We start from the raw sequence: 21,683 nt of genomic DNA, 5'->3' as shown, positions 1-21,683 counted from the left end.
GACTGCCAGCTTGGGCCCGATCCCCCCAGGGAGCGGGCCTAAGCCAGCAGGTGGACATCCTCTGAGGAGTCCTAGACTGCAAGAGGGCATAGGCTGGGCTGAAGTACCCCCCCACCCCCGAGTGCACAAATTTTAGTGCAGCGGGCCTCTAGTCCTATATAGTAAAAATCTAATATGCAAATCGACCAAATGGCAGAACAACCGGTGGAATAACCAGTTGCTATGATGTGCACTGACCACCAGGGGGCAGATGCTCAACACAGAAGCTACCCCAAGCCTGCAGGCCCCAGGCCAGCTAAGGCAGGTGCCAGTGGGGGCCCCCCGATTGCTCCGCTGGTCACCCTGCAGAGGGAGGTGACGGGTGGTGGTGGCAGGAGACAGGGCCACCTGGCAAGCAGGTGGAGGTGGGGGGGCAGGGCTGGCGAGTGGGGGGTGCCAGGCCGGCCAAGGTGGGTGTCAGCAGGCCCCCCCGTCCCCCGATCACCCCGCCAGTTGCCCCACAGATTGGCCCTGATCGCCAGCCAGGCCTAGAGACCCTACCTATGCATGAATTTCGTGCATCGGGCCTCTAATAACAAATAACTAGTTAAGATAACAAAGTTAAATAAGTATCAGTTGTGATTGCTGTGTTTGAAGGTTAATATATTTCCCCCTCCGCACCAAAAGAAAAAAGCGTAAGTAAATGTAATACCTCCCAGGTCTGAATATGAGTTTGGGCAAGAGTACACTCTGACAAAAGGCATGAAGCACAGTTATTAGGTGTGAATTGGGTGAGGCAGATGAATTACTGGAGCTGTATTTCCCTAACATTAAAGTATCTGGGAAGCTGTTTGTGTGTGTGTGTGTGTGTAATATTTACATATATAACATATTTTATCGATCTATATTTCGTGCATTAGTAAATTGTGAAGGTGGTGGTCAAATGACTGAAGCTGAGTCAATGTATTAAAGGGTAGAAGAGGTAGAAGGAGTGCCCAGTGCTCAACTATCTCATGGCCTATCATGTGTCTTCATAATTGAAGGTCATGCTCTCTATATGTAAATCAACACAATTATGCACTGTGCCTCCTGGCTTTTTGGTACCGTATTTGCCGGCGTATAAGACGATTTTTTGGCCCTGAAAAATATGCCTCCAAGTGGGGGGTCGTCTTATACGCCAGGTACACTTCAGATAGACTGCCCATAGTGCTTGCCCCGTGCCATAGTGGCCTCCCGATGCCCGCCCACTTCATTCCACATACCGTTCAGGCATCAGCAGCGCTGCTGGGTGTATGCTCGGCTGTTATGCGATTTTGCTGTTATGCGATTTTACCACACTCGCAAAATCGCACACAGCCGACCATACACCCAGTATGATAGCGCAAAATCGCGAATCGCGATACCATACTGCGTGTATGGTTGGCTGTGTGCGATTTTGCGAGTGTGGTAAATTCGGGTTACCGTATATTTCTTTACATATGCATTGAAGATTCGCGATTTTGCGCTATCATGGTGCCTGTTAGAATGTTGAAGAGCTCGCACTTGCGCACTAGTGAGGTCCCAGGGAGATGCTGATGCAAGGGTGGAAAGAGGAGTTTGAAGGCTTTTAAGGTGAAACTGTCACGCCAGCAAACTTGCTAGGGACTTGCCCGGCACTTGCTCTCTCCCTCTATTTGTTATCTTACTTCTATCATTGACAGTCCCTCTAGGTTGTGGGCTGCTTGCCTGTGTTCCTGAGAAGCATCTACGGTACCAGTCTATAGAGTGTGTTTTCTTTAGTGAATTACCGGTATGTTTACCGGTAATAAACTTGCACTGTTTTATGTATATGTTTGATTACATACAGCCTTGTGACAGTTTTCCTGCATGTCATAAGCATTTGAATATAAATTAAAATGTTAAAATCAAATCTGATATTGTTTTACCTTTTATTTGGTGTGTGGAAGGTGTGCGGAAGAGAGGGGTAGTCTTATACGGCGAGTATATAACAAACTCTGTATTTTGAGTGGAAATGTTAGGGGGTTGTCTTATACGCCCAGTCGTCTTATACGCCGGCAAATACGGTAGTTAAAAATCTACACCTGTCATTCCCGCTCAATTCAGCATGGCAGACTGCTGTGGGTTAGGAGGGGGACAACACGGAAAAGCCAGGGCGTTTCTGCAGCTCTACTTGAGGCAACATTCTGGTGAGGCTGTATCTCCTTCGTGCTTTCAGCTAATGCTGGAAAACGCTCCCTGCCCCACCTCCAAACCACCTAGCCCTTTGCCCTTGTAATCCTAGAAATGGTAGCAGCTTCTATTAATATGATTAATCTCTTGGGTGCTTCATCATGCTGTTCAACTCTCCCAAACCTTCCAACCCACCACACTTTCTTAACTATAACTTCCCTGTATCAAATCCCTATATTCAGCTATGGCAACAGCTCAGTTTTCCTGACGGCCCTGGAGGATGCAGCTATTTTCCTTGGGCTACCGAGAACTCTCATCTGTCAAACACTAACCCTTCAATAGAAAGGGGCAATACAGAGGTACTTTAATATTTTGTAGATAATTAGAAATATAAATGATGACACTAATGAGAGAATATGAGAGGATCAACCTCATATCCCTTAAGGGAGGGAGAATACAATCTTTTTCAGGAAAGCAACTTGGTTACAGTTATTAAGAGCCTTGAAAAATTTCCATATACATTAAATAATTTTCTTCTTAAAAATCTAGCTTAAGCCCTAACCAGTTTGGCTCAGTGGATAGAGCGTCGGCCTGTGGACTGAAGGGTCCCAGGTTCGATTCCAGTCACGGGCATGTACCTTGGTTGCAGGAACATCCCCAGGAGGGGGTGTGCAGGAGGCAGCTGATCGATGTTTCCCTCTCATCGATGTTTCTAACTCTCTATCCCTCTCCCTTCCTCTCTGTAAAAAAATCAATAAACTATATTTTGAAAAAATCTAGCTTAAGGTAAATCAAAGATGCAGATATAATTTTATATACAGGGATGTTTACCACAATGTTATGAGAATGAAAAATTAGAAACCTGAAGATAATGTATATACTTAATAGTTTTTCTTTAAAGCATCTCCCCAGCCCCAAATTGTAGGTGTACACAGTATATACGTTCACTGAAGAGGTCAAGGATACTTGATTTAAACATGGACACTATGTGCAAGACAGCTATTAAAGGCTCTCAAGAAACAGTTCTGGAATAAATTAATGATGCAGTATTAAAGAGGAACTAACAGAAAAAATTTATATTAAATGGTAAAGTTTCACCAAAGCCAATTAACAAATGCAGTATGGTGTGCCTAGCATTTTTCTTTAAACTAAATTTTTCAAGTCACTTTTTAACAGCTCATAGCTCTGAAGAATGTTTGTCAGGTGACTTTCTGCTCAAAGGAATTTCAGTGGCTCCTCCAAAAACCTGCAAGAGGAGAGTTCAACAGCCCTGATATTTGCAGATCTCTATAATTTGACCCATTGTGGCTGTCTAGTCTTTGCACATTTTATCATCTCCCAAACCAGTTTTAAATGTTTCCACGTGACATTTCTGCTCTCTCTTCTGCTGCCTAATGACAACCCTCTCTCTACGTCAGGCCCTGGGTTCCAGGCCCATCTTGTCGGCAAAGCTCTCTCAGAAGCAGGTTGTATGTTTATAACTATGCTTCCCACATAATACTTAGTTGGCAATTAACCACATATCATTTCATGGCATGCCCTGTATTGAACTGCTCTTTGTAAGTCTCATTAGATAACTTTTCATATGTCTCTGCCTACTCGAGGGTTTGCGCAAACACTACAGTTCTTGGGAATAGCGCCTTGATAAATAACAGAGTGCCTTGTACGCACTGTAAGTAACACAAGACTGCTGGCACCAGGGTCAGCCAAATGCAGATACCAGGCATTTGGTGACCTGAGTCTTAAGCAATTCAAGCCTTGTTTAAAAACTGCCAAAGTATTTAGATATCAAAGCCGATTCTAGGATGTATACATCCCTTTACATTATAAGCTCCTGGCAGGTGAGGACATATGTGTGTTGTGCCCATCACTGTCTGACCAGCAATGTGTACAGTACTGGGTCCATGATGTGACTGCTCAATAAACATTCAATGAATGAAGGCTGAGACATCAAATATTTCTGGAAGTGGCAGATGCTCTTCTCAATTCATCTTTTGTATGAGGTGAATTTAGGGTAAAACTGAAAAATAAAAAGAAGCTTCCAGACTACATGAGAAGCTATCAGATATTCTACATAAAGAAAATGACCATTTCAGGTAACTCTTCTGAGTATGAGAAACACTGTGAAAGATAAAACCTTGACTTATACAAATAGTTAGCCAACTTGCCCAGATTATACAATAACCTTTGTGAGGGAATTCCCTGTGTTTGCTTATGATATAAAATTTTCAGTTATTGGGTTGATGTTAACAGTGTTGATGTCCAATGCTGTAACCTTATTTTCTTTACCATTGACATATTCAAATCTATTCAATTATTTTTTAAAAAATTAAGCATATTAAAAATTATTATTTCAAAGCAAAATAGCTCATTATTGTTACAATTAAAGGATTTGCTTGCTTGGCTTTTTAGTAAGAGGTGGTAATTCAAAAAGCATGCAATGAAACTATTTATGTGTGTGTGTGCGTGCAAAACATAATAAAGATTTTTTTATATGATAAAAACTCATACCTGCTGATCTCCAAGGAAATGACTTTTCAGTTGAGCTAGAGAAAAAGAAGGGGGAAAAAACATTTACTTCCTTTGTCATGAAATTTAACTGTGGACCCATTTTGCATATACACATTTAATTTTCACATTTAATTACATAAAGCATAAAAATCTGAAACAAAATTTAAAATTACTCTTTCAACTAAGGTAAATATTTAACCTTCTCCATTAATTTGAGACAAAATTGTATGTCTACTTGGAATTAAGGCAAATAAAGTGACATAAGATTCTTCTTGGATAAGACAAATAAACTAGCAAAAGTACATATGGTGATCATGCTATTTACTGTATATGATATACTATGTTGCTTTTTGTGATAATATGCAAATTCCATATACATACAAAAGAACCAAAAAATTTGTTAACAACGTCATTGTTTTACCTATTTTCCAAAGAAGGCCTAGATACAATAGACACAAATGTTAAGGGGGTCAGTTTGACCCACCTGAATTGACCCCTATGAAATTTAAATCATAAAACTTTATATAAAAAATATAAGGTTCTACAAGCCAGGAGAAATTTTTAACTATATATTTTTCTTGGTTTATACCCATTTAAAAACATATCTGTGTCCCTTTGCTCCCCCCACCCCTGCCATCAATATAGGAAAGCATGGTAAGAAGGGGACAGTGTGGTAGGAATAAGAGGCTGGATTATTAAGCATTTACTAAATGCTTAATTACTGGTACTTCACATATATTATCTACTTTATACTACTCAGAACAACCTTAGGGATAGGTTTTACAGATAAAGTAACTGGACAAAGACTTGTTATATACCTGGAAGAACTGGGATTCAAACCCAGAATGGTCTGATCCCTAAATCAGGGCTTCTCATCACTGTGCTGTATGCTAGAACAGCTTGTGACCCCATTTTTACATTAACACATACATACATACAATATGCCTAGAAAGAAGTCTAGAAAAGTAAAAACCAAAGTAGTAAGCAGTTATCTCTGTGGGGCACAATGAAAAGGATTTTTCTTTTAAACATTTGCACTTTTATTTTGAAATCAGAATAAAATACATATTGAAGTATTTTCAATATGAAGGGAACAATCCTTTCAATGCAGTAGTTCTAAGATTTTAATTTCTTTTAACCCCTGGCTACCCTCCCCATGTCACTAAGTGGTTACTAGAACTCTTGCTGGTTAAAAACTGGAGGTTAAGTAAGAACTCCCTGAACTTCGATTCTGTGAGTGATTTGCCTTTTCCTCACCAGAGGCACAGCAGGCCACATTCCAGGACCTTGAAATTAGCTGCAAGCAGGGAGCATGCTCCCAAAGAATGGAGTCAATCAGCTAATGCTAATCTTCAGCACTTCAGTGATGTCCCTTATCTGATGCACTCCCGAATGCCAAAGGACTGATGAGATGGAAAAAAGGTGAAAATCTGGTCAAATACCAGTAAGGGCACATTTGTCCTGCTCCTGAGGGTACTTTATCTTTGATTCTAACAGTGGCTCCTTACACCTAATTTCAACTTCTCTGGAATCTTTGTCTTTTAGTTCTATTATCTAAATTAGTTTTCTAAGCACAGAGGTTGGTATTTATTCAACTGTGTTCCCATCAAGATGTTCACATTTTTTTGCCAATACTAAAATACACGATGAATTAAACTGCCATCCAGAAATGATTAATATGTCAAGTTTCTTAGAAATATCATGAAAGTCTACTATCTATCTTCTGAGTTTAAAACTTACATTAACTTTAATGAAACACCCCTGCAAGACTTTTTATTCTCGAAATTACAGATTATAGGATATAATTCATGGTAATTGATCCAACTGGGCAAAGGTTGTTTCTCTTTTGCTCATGTCTTTGTGCCGAGTACCTAGTATATTGTAGGAGCTTGATATATATTGTTCTTGTAACACAAATTGTAAAAAAGTAATACCGAGTACTTCATTGTTCTGAAAGATCAGGTATAAAAAAATCAGTTATTACGTTGCTTAAGCAAGTCACCTTATTCTCCTCTACTGAAGGCAGGAAATTCCAGTAGCCTCATTGTGTCACAAGCAGGCAAACAGCATTTTTCTGCTGAAAGGCCTCTTTCGTCACCAATAAGGCATTCCTAAGTGAAGGCAATGGGAAGCCTCAGTTCAGACTATCTTCCCCTACTCTAAGTTAGATACAAGATAAAAATCATTAGGAAACTGAGCTAACATTATGATTAAAAATAAGTAAAAGTGTCCCGGTATATTTTGATGACTATACAGAGGTGGATAAAGGTAGGTTTTAGTTGTTTGTATGAAAAATAATACAATAGAGGCACTGGGCCCACAATGACTCCATCCCATTCCCTTTATTTCTCATCTTGTATTAATAAACACAAGAATAAACTCCTTTTTATGTAATCACAACTGTAAACCTCCTTTTGCTTACCCCTTATGTTCAGCCCAATTGTCTTCACCCTAACCCTACAGGTCTGTTAAAACTGGTCATTGCTCTAGCCCAGCTGTGGGCAAATTACAGCCCACGGGCCGGATCCGGCCTGTTTGAAATGAATAAAACTAAAAAAGACCGTACCCTTTTATGTAATGATGTTTACTTTGAATTTATATTAGTTCACACAAACACTCCATCCATGCTTTTGTTCTGGCCCTCCGGTCCAGTTTAAGAACCCATTGTGGCCCTCGAGTCAAAAAGTTTGCCCACCCCTGCTCTAGCCAGTTTGGCTCAGTGTATAGAGCATTGGCCTGTGGGCCAAAGGGTCCCGGGTTTGAGTTCGATTCCGGTCCAGAGGCATATACTTCAGTTGCAGACTCCTCCCCAGCCCTGGCTCATGCAGGAGGCAACCAACTGATGTGTTTCTCTCACATCGATGTTTCTCTCTGTCTTTCCCTCTCTCTTCCACTCTCTAAAAATAAAGGGAAAATATCCTCTGGCTAGGATTAACAAAAAATAGAAAGAAAAAGAAAGAAAAAAATAACTTTTTTTCAGGATATTAAGTTTTCTGCTATATGCTGTACAAAAACATCATCTGCGCACTGTATTGTGTGCCTACAGCTCTAAGCAAAGTCACTTTCCATCTTCATTTTCCCCTTTTGCCCACCTCCACCTACTCCCACACCCCCTTCCTTCCAGCTATCACCACACTGTTGTCTGTGATTGATGTGTGTGTATGTATGTATATGTGTGTGTTTATATATATATGTATATGTGTATATATATACACACACACATACATATATATATATCACATTTTGTTATATTTTTGCTTAATCCCTCTGAATCATTAAGTCACTGAATATAACCCGCTTTTATTAGAATTAGGGGCAACTCCCTATTAGAAAGTCTTCTTCCCTGCCTCCCTCTAACCATCTATTCCTCGAAACACTTCCCCAACTTTTATGCAATGTCTACAATGTGTCTACGGGCACCGTGCCCACAATGACTCCATCCCATTCCTTTCATTTCTCATCTGAAGATGCCAAGTAGCTTGTGTTCAAGAGCTTCCAATGGAATGTGAAACACATTTTCAAATACAAAAACTGAATTATACATAATAAGTTAGTTTCAGTGGGAAGATGTATTCACATTTTCCAATAACTTAATTATCAACAACCTTCTAGAATGAAATCCATTCATAAATGAAGTTGGGTACTGTCTAATCAGTGAACAGCAATTAAAAGCAAATTAATCAGCAAATTAATAAATCAAGGCTATTCATTTTAATGTAAACAATGTTCGTTTTCGGGAAGATGCATGCCTTTATAGCATTACATGAAAATATGTAGTAAAGCCTTTTCAAAATTTAGTTATTGACTATTCACAATCAATCACAATAGGAACAAAAACAAAAGCTCTTCCTCCAAATTCACAATCATCCCAGGACCAAGGCTCCTCTCTGTACTCTCTTTATCATGGAATCAGACCCTGGACAAGTGTCTATTAGATGAAGACTGGTTTCCTTCTTCCTAAGAAAGGACCACTTGATCTCAGCAATCAGGAAAAGCGAAACCGTGAAATGACAACATACTCATAATCAAAGTTTATTATTTCTATGTGTTATGGTTTAAAATTGTCCTGAAAATGGTACACAATACGTCCATAACTTGAACTAAGCAAAGCATTATAAATGGGAGAGGGCAAAGAGACTCTTTTCATATTTATTAACTAGAGGCCCAGTGCACGAAATTCGTGCACTAAGTAGGGTCCTTAGCAGCTGCCAGCTAGGTACTCCCTCCCCCCCTCCGGCCGCCTGCCACAGCCAGCAGTCCCCCCCCGCCCCCAACTCCCAGATGAACTCCTAGTGGAGGGGACAATTTGCATACTATGCTTTTATTATATAGGATAAAGAAAGGGCACCTGAATTAAAAATGTCTTTCATGTAAGATGCAGCTGCCCCTGACCCACCAGCAGCAGAGCCTAAGGTTCCTTTCCCACAGTGGTGATGGATGTGTGCCAATCCAGCTGTACCCTAGACCAAATCACTTGTGTGGCCAACAGAAGGAGCAAACAAAACAGCTCTAGGGAGGTAGGCCTGATACTGCATGGAACACAGGAAAGAACAAAGGCTCAGTTTGAACATATATTCCTTCTCGATACATTGCCTAAAAAAACTGGCTATGGTCACAAAATGTGCTTTCACACTTTTAGTCTTAAAAAAAAAATCACATGCCACAGGGACAGCAAAGTGTGGTCTAGCAGGTTGATCTGGTTTCCATGGGCTGCTGGCAAGTGTAGAGTACAATGTATAACCAGTCACTATGGGGGACATTTGTGATCTCATTATTGGCTCTACTTTGTTCTCACCCTTGCTTTCTTCATTCCACTTTTCCCTTATGCTACTCTACCATATTTTTGAACCCTTAGAATGTCGTCCCAATAAGCCAAGGTTGCAGTTCAATCCCTGGTCAGGGCACATACAAGAATCATCAATGGCCGAAACCGGTTTGGCTCAGTGGATAGAGCGTCGGCCTGCAGACTGAAAGGTCCTGGCTTCGATTCCAGTCAAGGGCATGTACCTGGGTTGCGGGCACATCCCCAGTAGGAGATGTGCAGGAGGCAGCTAATTGATATTTCTAACTATCTCTCTCCCTTCCTCTCTATAAAAAATCAATAAAATATACTTTAAAAAGAGAATCATCAATGAATGCATAAATAAGTGGAATAACAAACTGATCTCGATCTCTCTCTTTCTCTCTCTCTCTCTCTCTCTCTCTCTCAATCAATCAATAGATTTAAAAATTGAAGAAAAAAAAACACAGCAATTTAAAATAAATTCCAGGTAAGATATAAATAAATATTATGAGCAGTCTCCTAAAGAGAAAATTATGTATTTGAGCACAGCAAAAACATGAAAGGAACAGGAAATTCTAGATAATAGCCCTTTCAACAATTCAAGTAACTTTCATAGGGATTGGAGGTGAACACATTTTAGATGATGTTAAATATTCTTTGACAAAAGCATTTTGTGTTAGTGCTTTGAATCCATGAATAAAAGATCCAGAAGACCATATGGGAAGGGAAAGATCAAAAAGGATATAGTACTAGACAAAAATGAGACAAATAGTTCCCTGTGGTGTCTCCATAAATTATACAGGAAGCATGACTTCTGTTTAAGCCCATCCCACAACAGGTTTTCCAACCAGTCAAAGTAGAAATTAGAATAGAAGTGTTTTCTAACATTTCAGTTGACATTTGAAAGAGTGAAAGTAACTGAGATGAAAATAATAAAATGGCTTAACACAACAGCATACTATCTTTCCTAAGTATCCTGCATAACTCAGGACATTATTTATGCAAAGGTCAGCCGTAGAATATAGACTACTGCAAATTATATGCGTCCATGGCCTACAAAATGTTATTGTTTCCCTCATTTCTATTCTTCCAAAACCCTCCAAAGGTGAAGAAAACAGAAAGAAAAACAATTTTTTAAAAAATTTAAAATAAAGAAGACACACAAACATGCTTTTTTTCCTTTCTAAAAGAAATGTATAAAACAATTCAAATCTTCACTTTTAAATAAAGCTAGCACTGGGAAGGAGGCGGGCAGGGGTCCTGTTCTTCTCTTTGCTTTACGTGAGACGGAGCCCAGGACTAAGCTGTTGAGATACCCTGACTAGAATCCAAACCCTTCAAATTTCATCATTATGAATAGCTTTATGATGCATGCAATTTCATTTTATACATTATTTAGAATTTAAAGTGCTTTGAAAAGTCTAAGTAAATATTTCCTTAAAATAAATTTTAAGATATCATATGCTTAAATTTTTTATTAAACTCATACTCCCTTGATTTATCCTGTTCAGATACTCAAAAGCAAAAGCTTTATTGACATTCAATTATTTGATATTCATGTAAAGGCACTATCAAATTTAGTGTGTTTAAAAGTGAAATTACCTAGCCCCAGCCAGAGGGCTCAGTTGTTGGAGCATAGTCCCATACACAAAAAGCTTGTGTGTTGGATTCCCAGTCAGGGCACATACCCAAGTTTCGCGTTTGATCCCTGGTCAGGGTGTGTACTGGAAGCAACCCATCGGTGTTTTTCTCTCGCTCTCCTTTCCACTTTCTAAAATCATTAAGCATGTCCTCGGGTGAGGATTAAAAAAATATATAAAAATATAATGCTATTACCCAGAGTAAGAATTTACTTTTATAAACAACAGAGTTTCTTCAACTTGAGAAAAATTTTATTCTCATTTTGAGTGTAAAAACCAAGAACATAATATATTTCTTAAATTTCTGCTTTGATTTTGAAGGAAATTATCTTTCTCAAGGTGTAACAGCATTTTCAGCTCTTGATTCATGGACAAGCATCATAAAACAACAGTTTTAGTGAGGAAGGAGGAATGAATTCACAAGTGGGCCAGAGTATAGACCCAGGGTCATCAATAACTGTCCTGGAAAAAAGAATGGATACATATAAGGATACAGTCAACATTTGGCATAGCATAATGCTACGTTTCTAAGTATTAAGAAGTACCTCAGCCGAGACCGGTTTGGCTCAGTGGATGGAGCGTCGGCCTGCGGACTGGGGGGTCCCAGGTTCGATTCCGGTCAAGGGCATGTACCTGGGTTGCGGGCACATCCCCAGTGGGAGATGTGCAGGAGGCAGCTGCTCGATGTTTCTCTCTCATCGATGTTTCTAACGCTCTATCTCTCTTCCTTCCTCTCTGTAAAAAATCAATAAAATATATATTTAAAAAAAAAAGAAGTACGGGATCTTGGAAAGTGGTTTTAGAATGCTTCAAATCTCTCCCCAACACTCCCATGGATACATAATCTGTCCCACGTTTTCTTACTACCATTGTTCCCTTCTCTTCTCTATTTATCAACACAAATGTGTACATTTTCCAAACTACTGAATAGGGGAATGAAAAGAAAAAAGACTGAAAGAATAAATGAGAAAGAATGATAATAATGATAATGGAGGAACAGGGTAAAGTCTCTCAAAACCACATTTTTGAGGCATAACAGGATCCGTAAACACTATTCAGTGGTTGAAGAGGCACCCTCCATGGCAACTAAACTAGGGAAAAGTGGTTGGAAAATTGCTTTAAATTCCCAGATTTAAGGTCCAGTATTCTTTGGAGAGACATGAAAAGAGGAACAATGGTTTGTAATGAGAAAAGTGGTTGATCAACTTTATCTCTCTTCCCCCTGTTGCTCCCTCTCCCAGTCATTGCCACCATGAGCTAACATTATTGATGGGGAAGGCATTATTGGGGTATATGGAGCATACTGTGTAGCTTCACAATTTATTCAATTTAAATGATTTTTATCTAAACTATTGAAAAGAAGATCCATCACTCAGATTAAGAAATATAACTATCTTCATTCCATAAAAGTAAAATAAATTTTAACTGCAGTTTCAGTCAGAAAACTAAGAATCAAATCATTTAGCATTTAAAAATATTTTTGTTATACAGCATTTAAGTGTGCAGAAGCACACACATATATAGAAAAGAGAACAGTAACAGGAACCCCCATGTATTCAGTACCCAGCTTTAACAAAAAAAAGTGAAAACGTGGTCACACATATTTCACTGTATCTTCACCCACTAAGTAATCTGCATTAGAAGATTTTGAAGTAAACTGCAGACATCTCATCACTTCATAACATCTTATCAATAAATAACATTACCACACATATAAGTAACAGCAAAATTCTTAATATCAAAGCTCCACACATTGTATTTGTTGTTATGTCTCTAAAAATCTGTTTTAAAGTACACTTTCATAAATGTCAGCTCATAGGAAATACAGAGACAGAAGAACATGTTACATATCATTGTTCTGATATATTAGCTAGATCCAGTCCATCAGGAATTCTATAGGGCAAGTGAAATAATTCCAAATTAAAAAAAAAAGTGAGAAAAAAGGAGGATGGTTGAGCAATTTGGGGGAAAGAATGTGTCATAGGTGATGTCATGTACTTTCCAGTGTATCATATCAGGAAGCACTAACTGCTGGTTGTCTCCTGTTTGGTGACACTAACATAGGGAGACTAGTGGGTTCAAGTGCTGTGAGCCTGATCCACTCACTGTAAAGTTTCCCATCATCTTTTCAGCTAACAATTTTAGAAATGGCGATCACTGATCTAGACACATTATTTTGTTAGTAGTTGCAAAATTCACCCAAGAGTTTAACTTCTGGACTTATTCTTAATATGTTACTCTAGTCAATAATACAATTTCTACCTTTGTGTTTATGTTCATATGGAATCTACTAAAATACTGCTGCACTTAACGATTTACAAGTAAGTTTTACTGAAAAGTATTTTCCTGATTCAGAAAACAGATTTTGTACTACCTAAGCACTGGTGCTTATATCATGGTTAAGATAACTTGCATTCTCTGGGGCTCAAATAGCACCATTATTGAAAATGTAACTAAAGAGGGTCTGTGGTAGATTAACCTTTAATTGGCAGTTCTGAAGCAGAGACTACACATCACAGGCTCCTAGAATAATTGGCTGTTTTTTGTTCCTTTCCAATTACATAAAAAAGACTAAAAGAAATTAACACACACATATTCTCTAAAGACATTCCTCCTTAGATTATAAGCAGTTTATTAATGCAAACCAAATGTTGTATCTAAACTATCTGACTGTGGTTAAAATGTACAGTTGTTTAATATAAGATTTCTTTTTTTTTTAGCTGTGAAAATCTATAGCCTACAGGCTTTTTCTCCTGCCAGTTTTAGAGTGCTTTTCCCCATATTTAATTGTGGAATAACACCATAGCAGAGTAGAAAAATCTATGCAAGAAACAGATTAGATTGATTTGTTATTAAATAGATTGTGAAGCCTTAGGGAGGACAGTTATAATAACAATTCAGTCACTACAGAGCCTGGTGAATTTGTCAGTTGTTTTTTATCCCCCATGGCAGATGTGCCATGTTCATTTTTACAGCAGCTGATTAACTGCTGCAAATGTACTCATAGATGGCTCTCACTTTTAGGCAATCACATTTCAAATTTCCCTTTCTATACATCACCGGTTTAGAGCTCTACAAGGAGTAGTTTTCTGAAAGGTTAAGGAGAATGTGAACTTAACATCAACCTTCTTTTATTTCACGATGGAGGTTACAGTGATTAGGTGAAGGAATGGTAAACCTTCCCCCTTAAAATAATGAACTGGAGAATATGTTTTTCAAGATTGTTTTCCAAAATCTCTGAATTAATATCTACCTGACTTCGTGTAACATATTTGTGTAGATCGAGAACAGAAATAGTAGCCAATACAGATGCCACAAAGGAGAGACAGAATAATGGTGTGGAGATGGGCTGGGACCAAGGGGTTTTACAATGGTCTCTGTTTAGTAAGCATGGTTTTATATAGACTGTTTATTTGGGGTGGTAGAGTGGAGTTAAGTGAGGTGAAATTTTCTTAAAACACTTACTGACATTCCAGGGGAAAATCAATAGAAGAGCACTATTTTTAGAGGAAAATATCATCCTCATGTTAAATTCATGTATGCAATAATTAAAACCAAAGCAAACTAAAACACAAAAACCCCCACCAAAATGGAAACCCTACTAAACAGAAGATAATGGGCACAAAACATCTAGCACAAGTGTCTGCTATGCAATAGGTGCTCAATGGCTATTGTTCTCTTCCCCTGTAATATAATTATAAAAAAGTATTTCACCTAAGGATATGAGAAACAAAGACACCAAGATAAGGCCTCCTGGGAAAGTCAGGACAGATAATGTAATCTGATCAACACGGCGCTCTTCACAAAATTAAAAATAATAAAATGCTGACATATATTTATGCTGCTACTAAGGTATTTGTCATTTTGCTAGTTATGCATAATGAGCTCTTCTGCAAAACTGGAAATTTCTAGGCTTTTGTATCTTTGTATCTCTACAATAAAGAAAAGGCATTATTATTTATTGAGTAAATTTAGAAGACATCATAAACATTTGCAGAGAAAAAAAACAGAGGCACTCAAGGAAATGTGAAAATAGAAAGTAATGTTAGTATATTAGTATCATTTGTTTGGGCTTTCACTTACCCTAAGTTGCAGCTCTAGATAATTTAGTATCTATTATATATCACATATAGAAGGTTGTTTCTTTTACATACTTGTCATAATACTAAAATATTTTCATTCTAAAAATAGATTAATATGGTATATTTTATGTTGTGATGTACTGTACTATTTTAAGATAAACATCCCAGAGTTATTTCAGTTAAAAATAAACAAAAACAAACTAATGATAGAACCAAAAAGAATAAGCAAAATTACTCATTCATCTAATGAACAAAATGGAATTGGAAGCATGGATACATGGAACAGACTGGCTAGTAACTGAGGGGATGGGAGTGAGGGTGAGTGGCTAGTAACTGAGGGGATGGGAGTGAGGGTGAGCGGATAAAGAAGGTAAAGGGATTAGCTAAAGAATATATATGCATATCCCATGGATATGGATAACAGTTTGGCAAAGGCCAATGGAGAGTGAGGGGGAGAGAGTAGGGGAAATGGAGATGAACAAAGGAGAGAAAAAAGGGAAATACTTGTAAAAATGTCAACATTAAAAATCTTACATAATAAAAGGCTAATATGCAAATTGTCCCCTCCACCCGGGGATCGACAAGGAGTTCGACCAGGGGCAGGGCCAGCTGGCCAACCACCCGTGGTCTCTCCCCCCTGCCTGATTGGTCTCTCCACCCATACACGAATTCGTGCACTGGGCCTCTAGTTTTTAATAAAAAGAGAAGACAAGCATAGACTGAGAAAAAATATATGCAAAAGACATTAGATAAGGACTTATCAAAAATATACAGTCATTAAAATGGAACAATAAGAAAATGAACAACCCTATTAAAAAATGGACCAAAGACCTGAACAGACACCTTATCAAAGAAGATATACAAATGGTAAATAAGCATATGAAAGTTACAAATTAAAACAATGAGATACCACTATACACCTATTAGAATGCCCAAAATCCAAAACACTGACAAGTACTGACAAGGATGTGTAGCAACAGTAACTCTCATTCTCTGCCAGTGGGAATGTAAAATCAAAGAGCCACTTTGGAAGATAGTTTGGTGGTTTCTTATAAATTAAATATACTCTTATTATATGATCAGCAGTCAAACTCCTTGGTATTTACCCAAAAGAGGTGAAAACTATCCTATTTAATAAAAGGGTAATATGCAAATCGTTTGAATGACGTAACGACTGGTTGCTATGATGTGGACTGACCACCAGAGGGAGTGCCGCTCAGCCAGAAGCCGGGCTAACGGCTCATGGCTTATCACTGGTAAGTGCAGCGGTGGTGGCAGAGCCTTTCCCACCTCCGCCGCAGTGCTAAGGATGTCCGAGGGCTCCAGGACTGCGAGAGGGCACAGGCCGGGCTGAGAGACGCCCCCGAGTGCATGAATCTTGTGTACCAGGCCTCTAGTATCCACATAAAAGCCTATGTTAAGAAAAATGGCGGCAGGATGCTGCACGGACATGCTCCCAGGAACAAGCTGGGATTACAACTAAAATACGCAAAGGTTTCCTAAATAATCAATTGAAAACTCACAGGAGAGAACCCTGATACCCAACGACCGAAGGTGGAGACTGCAGAGACTGGTAGGAGGGAAGGAGGTTCGAAAGGGCTGGCTGGGCACCCACAGACGGCAGCTGAAGTCCTGGAGAGACATCTCAGCTGTGGGGAGGTGCCACTGAGAACTCTGGGATCTAATCCTGAGGCTGGGCTCCCCAAACTGAGGAGGGTACCCACATAACATCTAGCTGTGAAAAGTAGTGGGGTACTGTCTGCCAGGGAGTGGCAGCTGAAAGTTCGGGCACCCTCTTAAAGAGCCAATGCACAAAAATTCCCTGTGGAGCCACCCACCTTGTAGTCTTGCAGAGGGAGGGTGAAGTGGACTGACTGGAGCTGTGAGAGCAGAACCCAGGACTGGGGACTCAGGGGATAGAGCTCAGGAGGCAGACACCCCAAGTTTCCTGGAGTGAGTCATTCCCTTACACAGTGGAGGACATCCTTCCCACATAGACATCTGTCTTGCCTGGGGAGCAGACAGTTGACACACCCTATTGGAAAACACCTTGCCCTGAGGCCACTTAAGAAATTAAAAGTAACAATTGGCCTCCAGGCAGAAGCAACTGCCCCACTCTGTTGAAAAAACTCTCACCACACCTGAGGATGATTGCCTGGGGATAATTCAAGTTGGAATCCTATTAGTCTATAGACAGAGATGGTCTCTGGAGGCTTTGAGTCTTAACCTGATCCAATTAGTCAGAAACAGCCTTTAATACTTTCCTGCACTAGAGATTGAGGTATAAAGGATCTACCTAAAACATAGTCACAAACCCAAACAGACAACCAAAATGAGGAAACAAAGAAACAACCCCCAAATGAAAAAACCAGTGAATTCTCCAGAAGAAGAGAATAATGAAGCAGAGACAAGAAATTATCTGAAACGGAGTTCAGAGTAATGACATTAAAAATGCTAAATAGTATGAAAAAAGACATAGTAACTATGAAAAAAGAACAGTCTGAGATAAAGAATGACAAAACACAAATAACATAACAATATTAGAATGGTAGGTGTGCCAGAAGAGACAGAAAGGGAGAAAGTAATAGAGATGTTTGAAGAAATACTGGTAGAAAACTTCCCTAACCTGGTAAAGAAAAAAGTCACAAAAGTTCAGGAGGCACAGAGAACCCCAAACAAGAAGAATCCAAAAAGACCTATACCTAGACACATCATAATTAGAATGCCAAAAATTAAAGAGAGAGGGAGAATCTTAAAGGCAGCAAGAGAAAAGAAAACTGTAATATACAAAGGAGTTCCAATAAGGCTGACACCTGATTTCTCATCAGAAACTCTATAGGCAAGAAGGGAATGGCATGAAGTACTCAAGGTAATGGAAAGCAAGGAACTGAGACCAAAATTACTATATCCAGCAAGGCTATCTTTCAAAATAGACAGTCAAATAAAGAGCTTCCCAGACAAAAAGAAAAAAGGCTAAAGGAGTTCATCATCACCAAGTCAGCATTACAAGAAATGCTAAAGGGATTGATGAAAAAAAGAAACAGAGAGAGCCCTAACTGGTTTGGCTCAGTGGATAGAGCATTGGCCTGCGACTTAAGGATCCCAGGTTCGATTGCGGTCAAGGGCATGTGCCTTGGTTGCGGTCACATCATCAGCAGGGGGTGTGCAGGAGGCAGCTGATCGATGTTTCTCTCTCATTGATGTTTTGATGAAAGTGAAGGGATGGAAAAACTTTTTCCAAGCAAATGGAAAATAAAAATAAAAAAAGCTGGAGTAGCAATACTCATATTTGACAAAACAGACTTTAAAACCATCATGCTAAGTGAAATAACCCAGTTGGAGAAAGATAAATATCATATGATCTCACTCATTTGTGGAATATAATGAACAACATAAACTGATGAACAAAAATAGAGCCAGAGGGGGAAAAATATACTAGAATATAATAGAAGTAATCCTGTTATTTGCAGATTTTTAATATTTCCTACAACTTTTGTGATATCATACTATGTTAGTACAGTTTTGGTAATATTATACTTAAAACACTTTTATTCTTGAAATATTAATGTTTATTGCATGTAATATTATATGTAAGATAATTTTTCTTGAATAATTGGTGTTTATTGCATGTAACATTATATTTAAAATCATTTTTCTTGAGATATTAATGTTTATTGCATGTAACATTATTATATATAAAATAGTTTTTCTTGAAAAAAACTGGGGAAAAAAACCTATGTTAAGATCTTTATAGAAGCTTCACTCATAATTGCTAAAAGATCAAAGCAATCAAGATGTCCTTCAGTAGATGAAAGGTAAATAAATTGTGGTGCATCTAGACAACAGAATATTATTCAGTGCTAAAAAGAAATGAGTTTCAAGCTGTGAAAAGACATGGAGGAACTTTAAATGCTTATTACAATTTGAAAGAAACTGACTGATAAGGCCACCTATTGTATGATTCTAACTATATGATATTCTTATAAAGAAACTAGAGACAGTAGAAAGATTAGTGTTGCTAGGAGTTATAGGGGAGAGAGGAATAAATAGATGGAGTAAAGATGATTTTTAGGGCAGAATTAAACTCTTCTGTATGATACTATAATGGTAAATATATGCCATTATTATATTTGTCTAAATCCATAGAATGCATATCAAAAATGAACCCTAATGTAAACTATGAACTTTGGGTGATAATGATGTGTAGGTTCATCATTTGTAACAAATATACCAATCTGGTGGGGGATACTGAGAGAGAGAGAGAGGCACGGATGCGGACAGGGAATATTTGAAAACAATGTGTACTTACTGCACGGTTTTTCTGTGAGCCTAAAACTGCTCTAAAAATAAAGTCTTTTTTAAAAATGTCAACAAGGAATTATCAATAATTTTCAATTCTGTGATGTGAGTACATAAATTGTTATATCGTAGCAGCTATACTTCTCAGTATTTTTTAACATTTCTTGATACAGATTAAAGAATACAGATAAAACCCAAAATGATAGTAATAAGAAGATATATGAATAAAGTAATTATTAATCCCTATATAGTGTAGTGAAGGAGAACTTTTTCAGGAAACAACTTGAAATATACTATATAACCTATTTAAATTATGTTATAATTTATAAATACGCACAAATGATTACAAAAAACCTGATGACTAAGGGTGGGGGCTATTCTTGTATTGATGCAATAATTCTTCACTGTTATTTATTTTAAGAATAGCAATCGTAAAATGTGAACTGTGAAAAACTATAGAAAAATGAAATAATGTTATTTTAATTAACATAGCTCTTTAAAGATAATTAAACAATGGCATGGTACATATATTTTAGATGCACAGGCCTCTAAATTTTAACAAGTATTTTTCTCTTCATTAATCAAAAAAATTAATACAGCTGGGCTGCCTTCATATTTAAGCAAATGTATTTTTAAAAATCTTAAAATAATCTGGAACTTTGATGCGAACTATATAAACTTGATCTCTTCTTGGGTTTCTTCTAACCATATCATTCACTTAACATTTTAAAAGGCTCGGTATAAGAAATAGGCAATTCATTATGAAACATTTATTTATTATGTTAAAACATTTTGTTATATAATGTTATAGGTACATAAAAGATTTTATTACCTATGAAAACTACTTGGGGCTTAAAATCTAAATTCTACATGGTTACATTTTTGTTAAAATGTAGCTTAATGGAATCCTGGTTCAGTTACCTGGGGCTCACCTGCCTTACAGAAGACTTACTTTATACGTTTAATTCAAATGTGTAGAGATAGTTACCTCTTGGCTATGTATGTCCCTGATGAAATTAGCTTGTGACAGTAATGACATCGAGAAATAATAATTAAAATGCCTTCCGGAAGAACTGTGCTTGAACAAACTGCTGCAGATAAACGACTTCCGTAGAGCTGCAAGTCAACCACAGACTCATTTGTATCTCTCAGATGCAGTATTCTTTACTCTTTTTCCAACAGGAGTTGCATCATAAAAATTCAGTTACTAAATTTGCTCATAAGAGCATCCATTTAGTAAATATTCACTGCAGAGATCCCCAAGAGGATTTCTGATAATTACATCTAAATATCAAATACTTTATTCTTCATTTAGTCTCAATTAGAAGTGAAATCTGAGAACTTTTATGTTTGGCCATTAAGACAGTCACTAGTGACCAAATACAGCACTAAGAAAGAAAACAGGGGAGCTACATTGTATTGAATACCACAGGACTCCTACATAGGTACCTACTATGCACTTACAAGTAACTTAACAGGGACAACTAGCTCAGTAATATACACAGAATTACTATAACAGAAAGCAAAGGAGAAAGGAAAGAAGGCAGAAGAAGGATAGTAGAGAAGCTAAGGGGAATCTCTACCATTCCTGTGTCTTTCCCTGACCCCCAAACTAAAAATGCTCAGAGCAAAACCAGTGGAATTTTCCCCCTCATAATCCTGAGATATAGTAGCATTATTCACAATAGCCAAAAAATAGAAATAAATAAAATGTCTATTAGTTGATGAATGAATACAGAAAATGTGCATACTATTCAATGGAATCTATATATATAAAAAGCCTAAGCGACCGTCCAATTGTTTGACTGTTCGACCATTCAACCGGTAGCTATGATGTACCCTGACCACCGGGGGCAAGACACTCAATGCACAGGCATGGAAACATGGGATAGACTGATGAATCTCAGGGGGAAGGCAGGAAGAGATTAACCAAAGATCTTATATGCATACTAAAGGCCTGGTGCACGAATTCGTGCACCGGTGGGGTCCCTCGGCCTGGCTTGCAGGGATCAAGCCAGAATCAACAGTCCGACATCTCCCAAGGGGTCCTGGATTGTGAGAGGGCACAGGCCAGGCCAAAGGAACCCATCAGTGCATGAATCCATGCACCGGGTCGCTAGTATTATTTATAAATACAAAAAGAGAAACATGTAGCCCTAGCTGGTTTGGCTGAGTGGATAGAGTGTCGGCCTGTGAACTGAAGGGGCCCAGGGTCGATTC

General features: G+C 38.2%; 1 protein-coding gene across 2 annotated transcripts in view; it reads right to left on the bottom strand.

The window, feature by feature from the left end:
- Positions 1 to 4,641: 4,641 nt before the first annotated feature.
- LOC102768934 (plakophilin-4) overlaps positions 4,642 to 21,683 on the bottom strand; it is an 82,966-nt gene continuing 65,924 nt past the window's right edge. The window contains exon 4 of one of the 2 annotated variants that reach the window (XR_001514491.1): positions 4,642 to 4,694. Coding sequence is in view for 1 of the 2 variants with exons in the window: in XM_015566300.1 (XP_015421786.1) it covers positions 11,448 to 11,544 (97 nt within the window). In the remaining variant the exon portion in view is untranslated. Of the gene's footprint in view, positions 4,695 to 11,432; positions 11,545 to 21,683 lie in introns of those variants that run through there. The other variant, XM_015566300.1, reaches the window with a different exon arrangement.

This window comes from Myotis davidii, unplaced genomic scaffold, assembly GCF_000327345.1.
Source record: "Myotis davidii unplaced genomic scaffold, ASM32734v1 scaffold433, whole genome shotgun sequence".
In the NCBI taxonomy this organism is placed as follows: domain Eukaryota; kingdom Metazoa; phylum Chordata; class Mammalia; order Chiroptera; family Vespertilionidae; genus Myotis; species Myotis davidii.
Note: the sequence above shows the minus strand (reverse complement) of the source record. Positions and strands in the feature narration are given on the sequence as shown.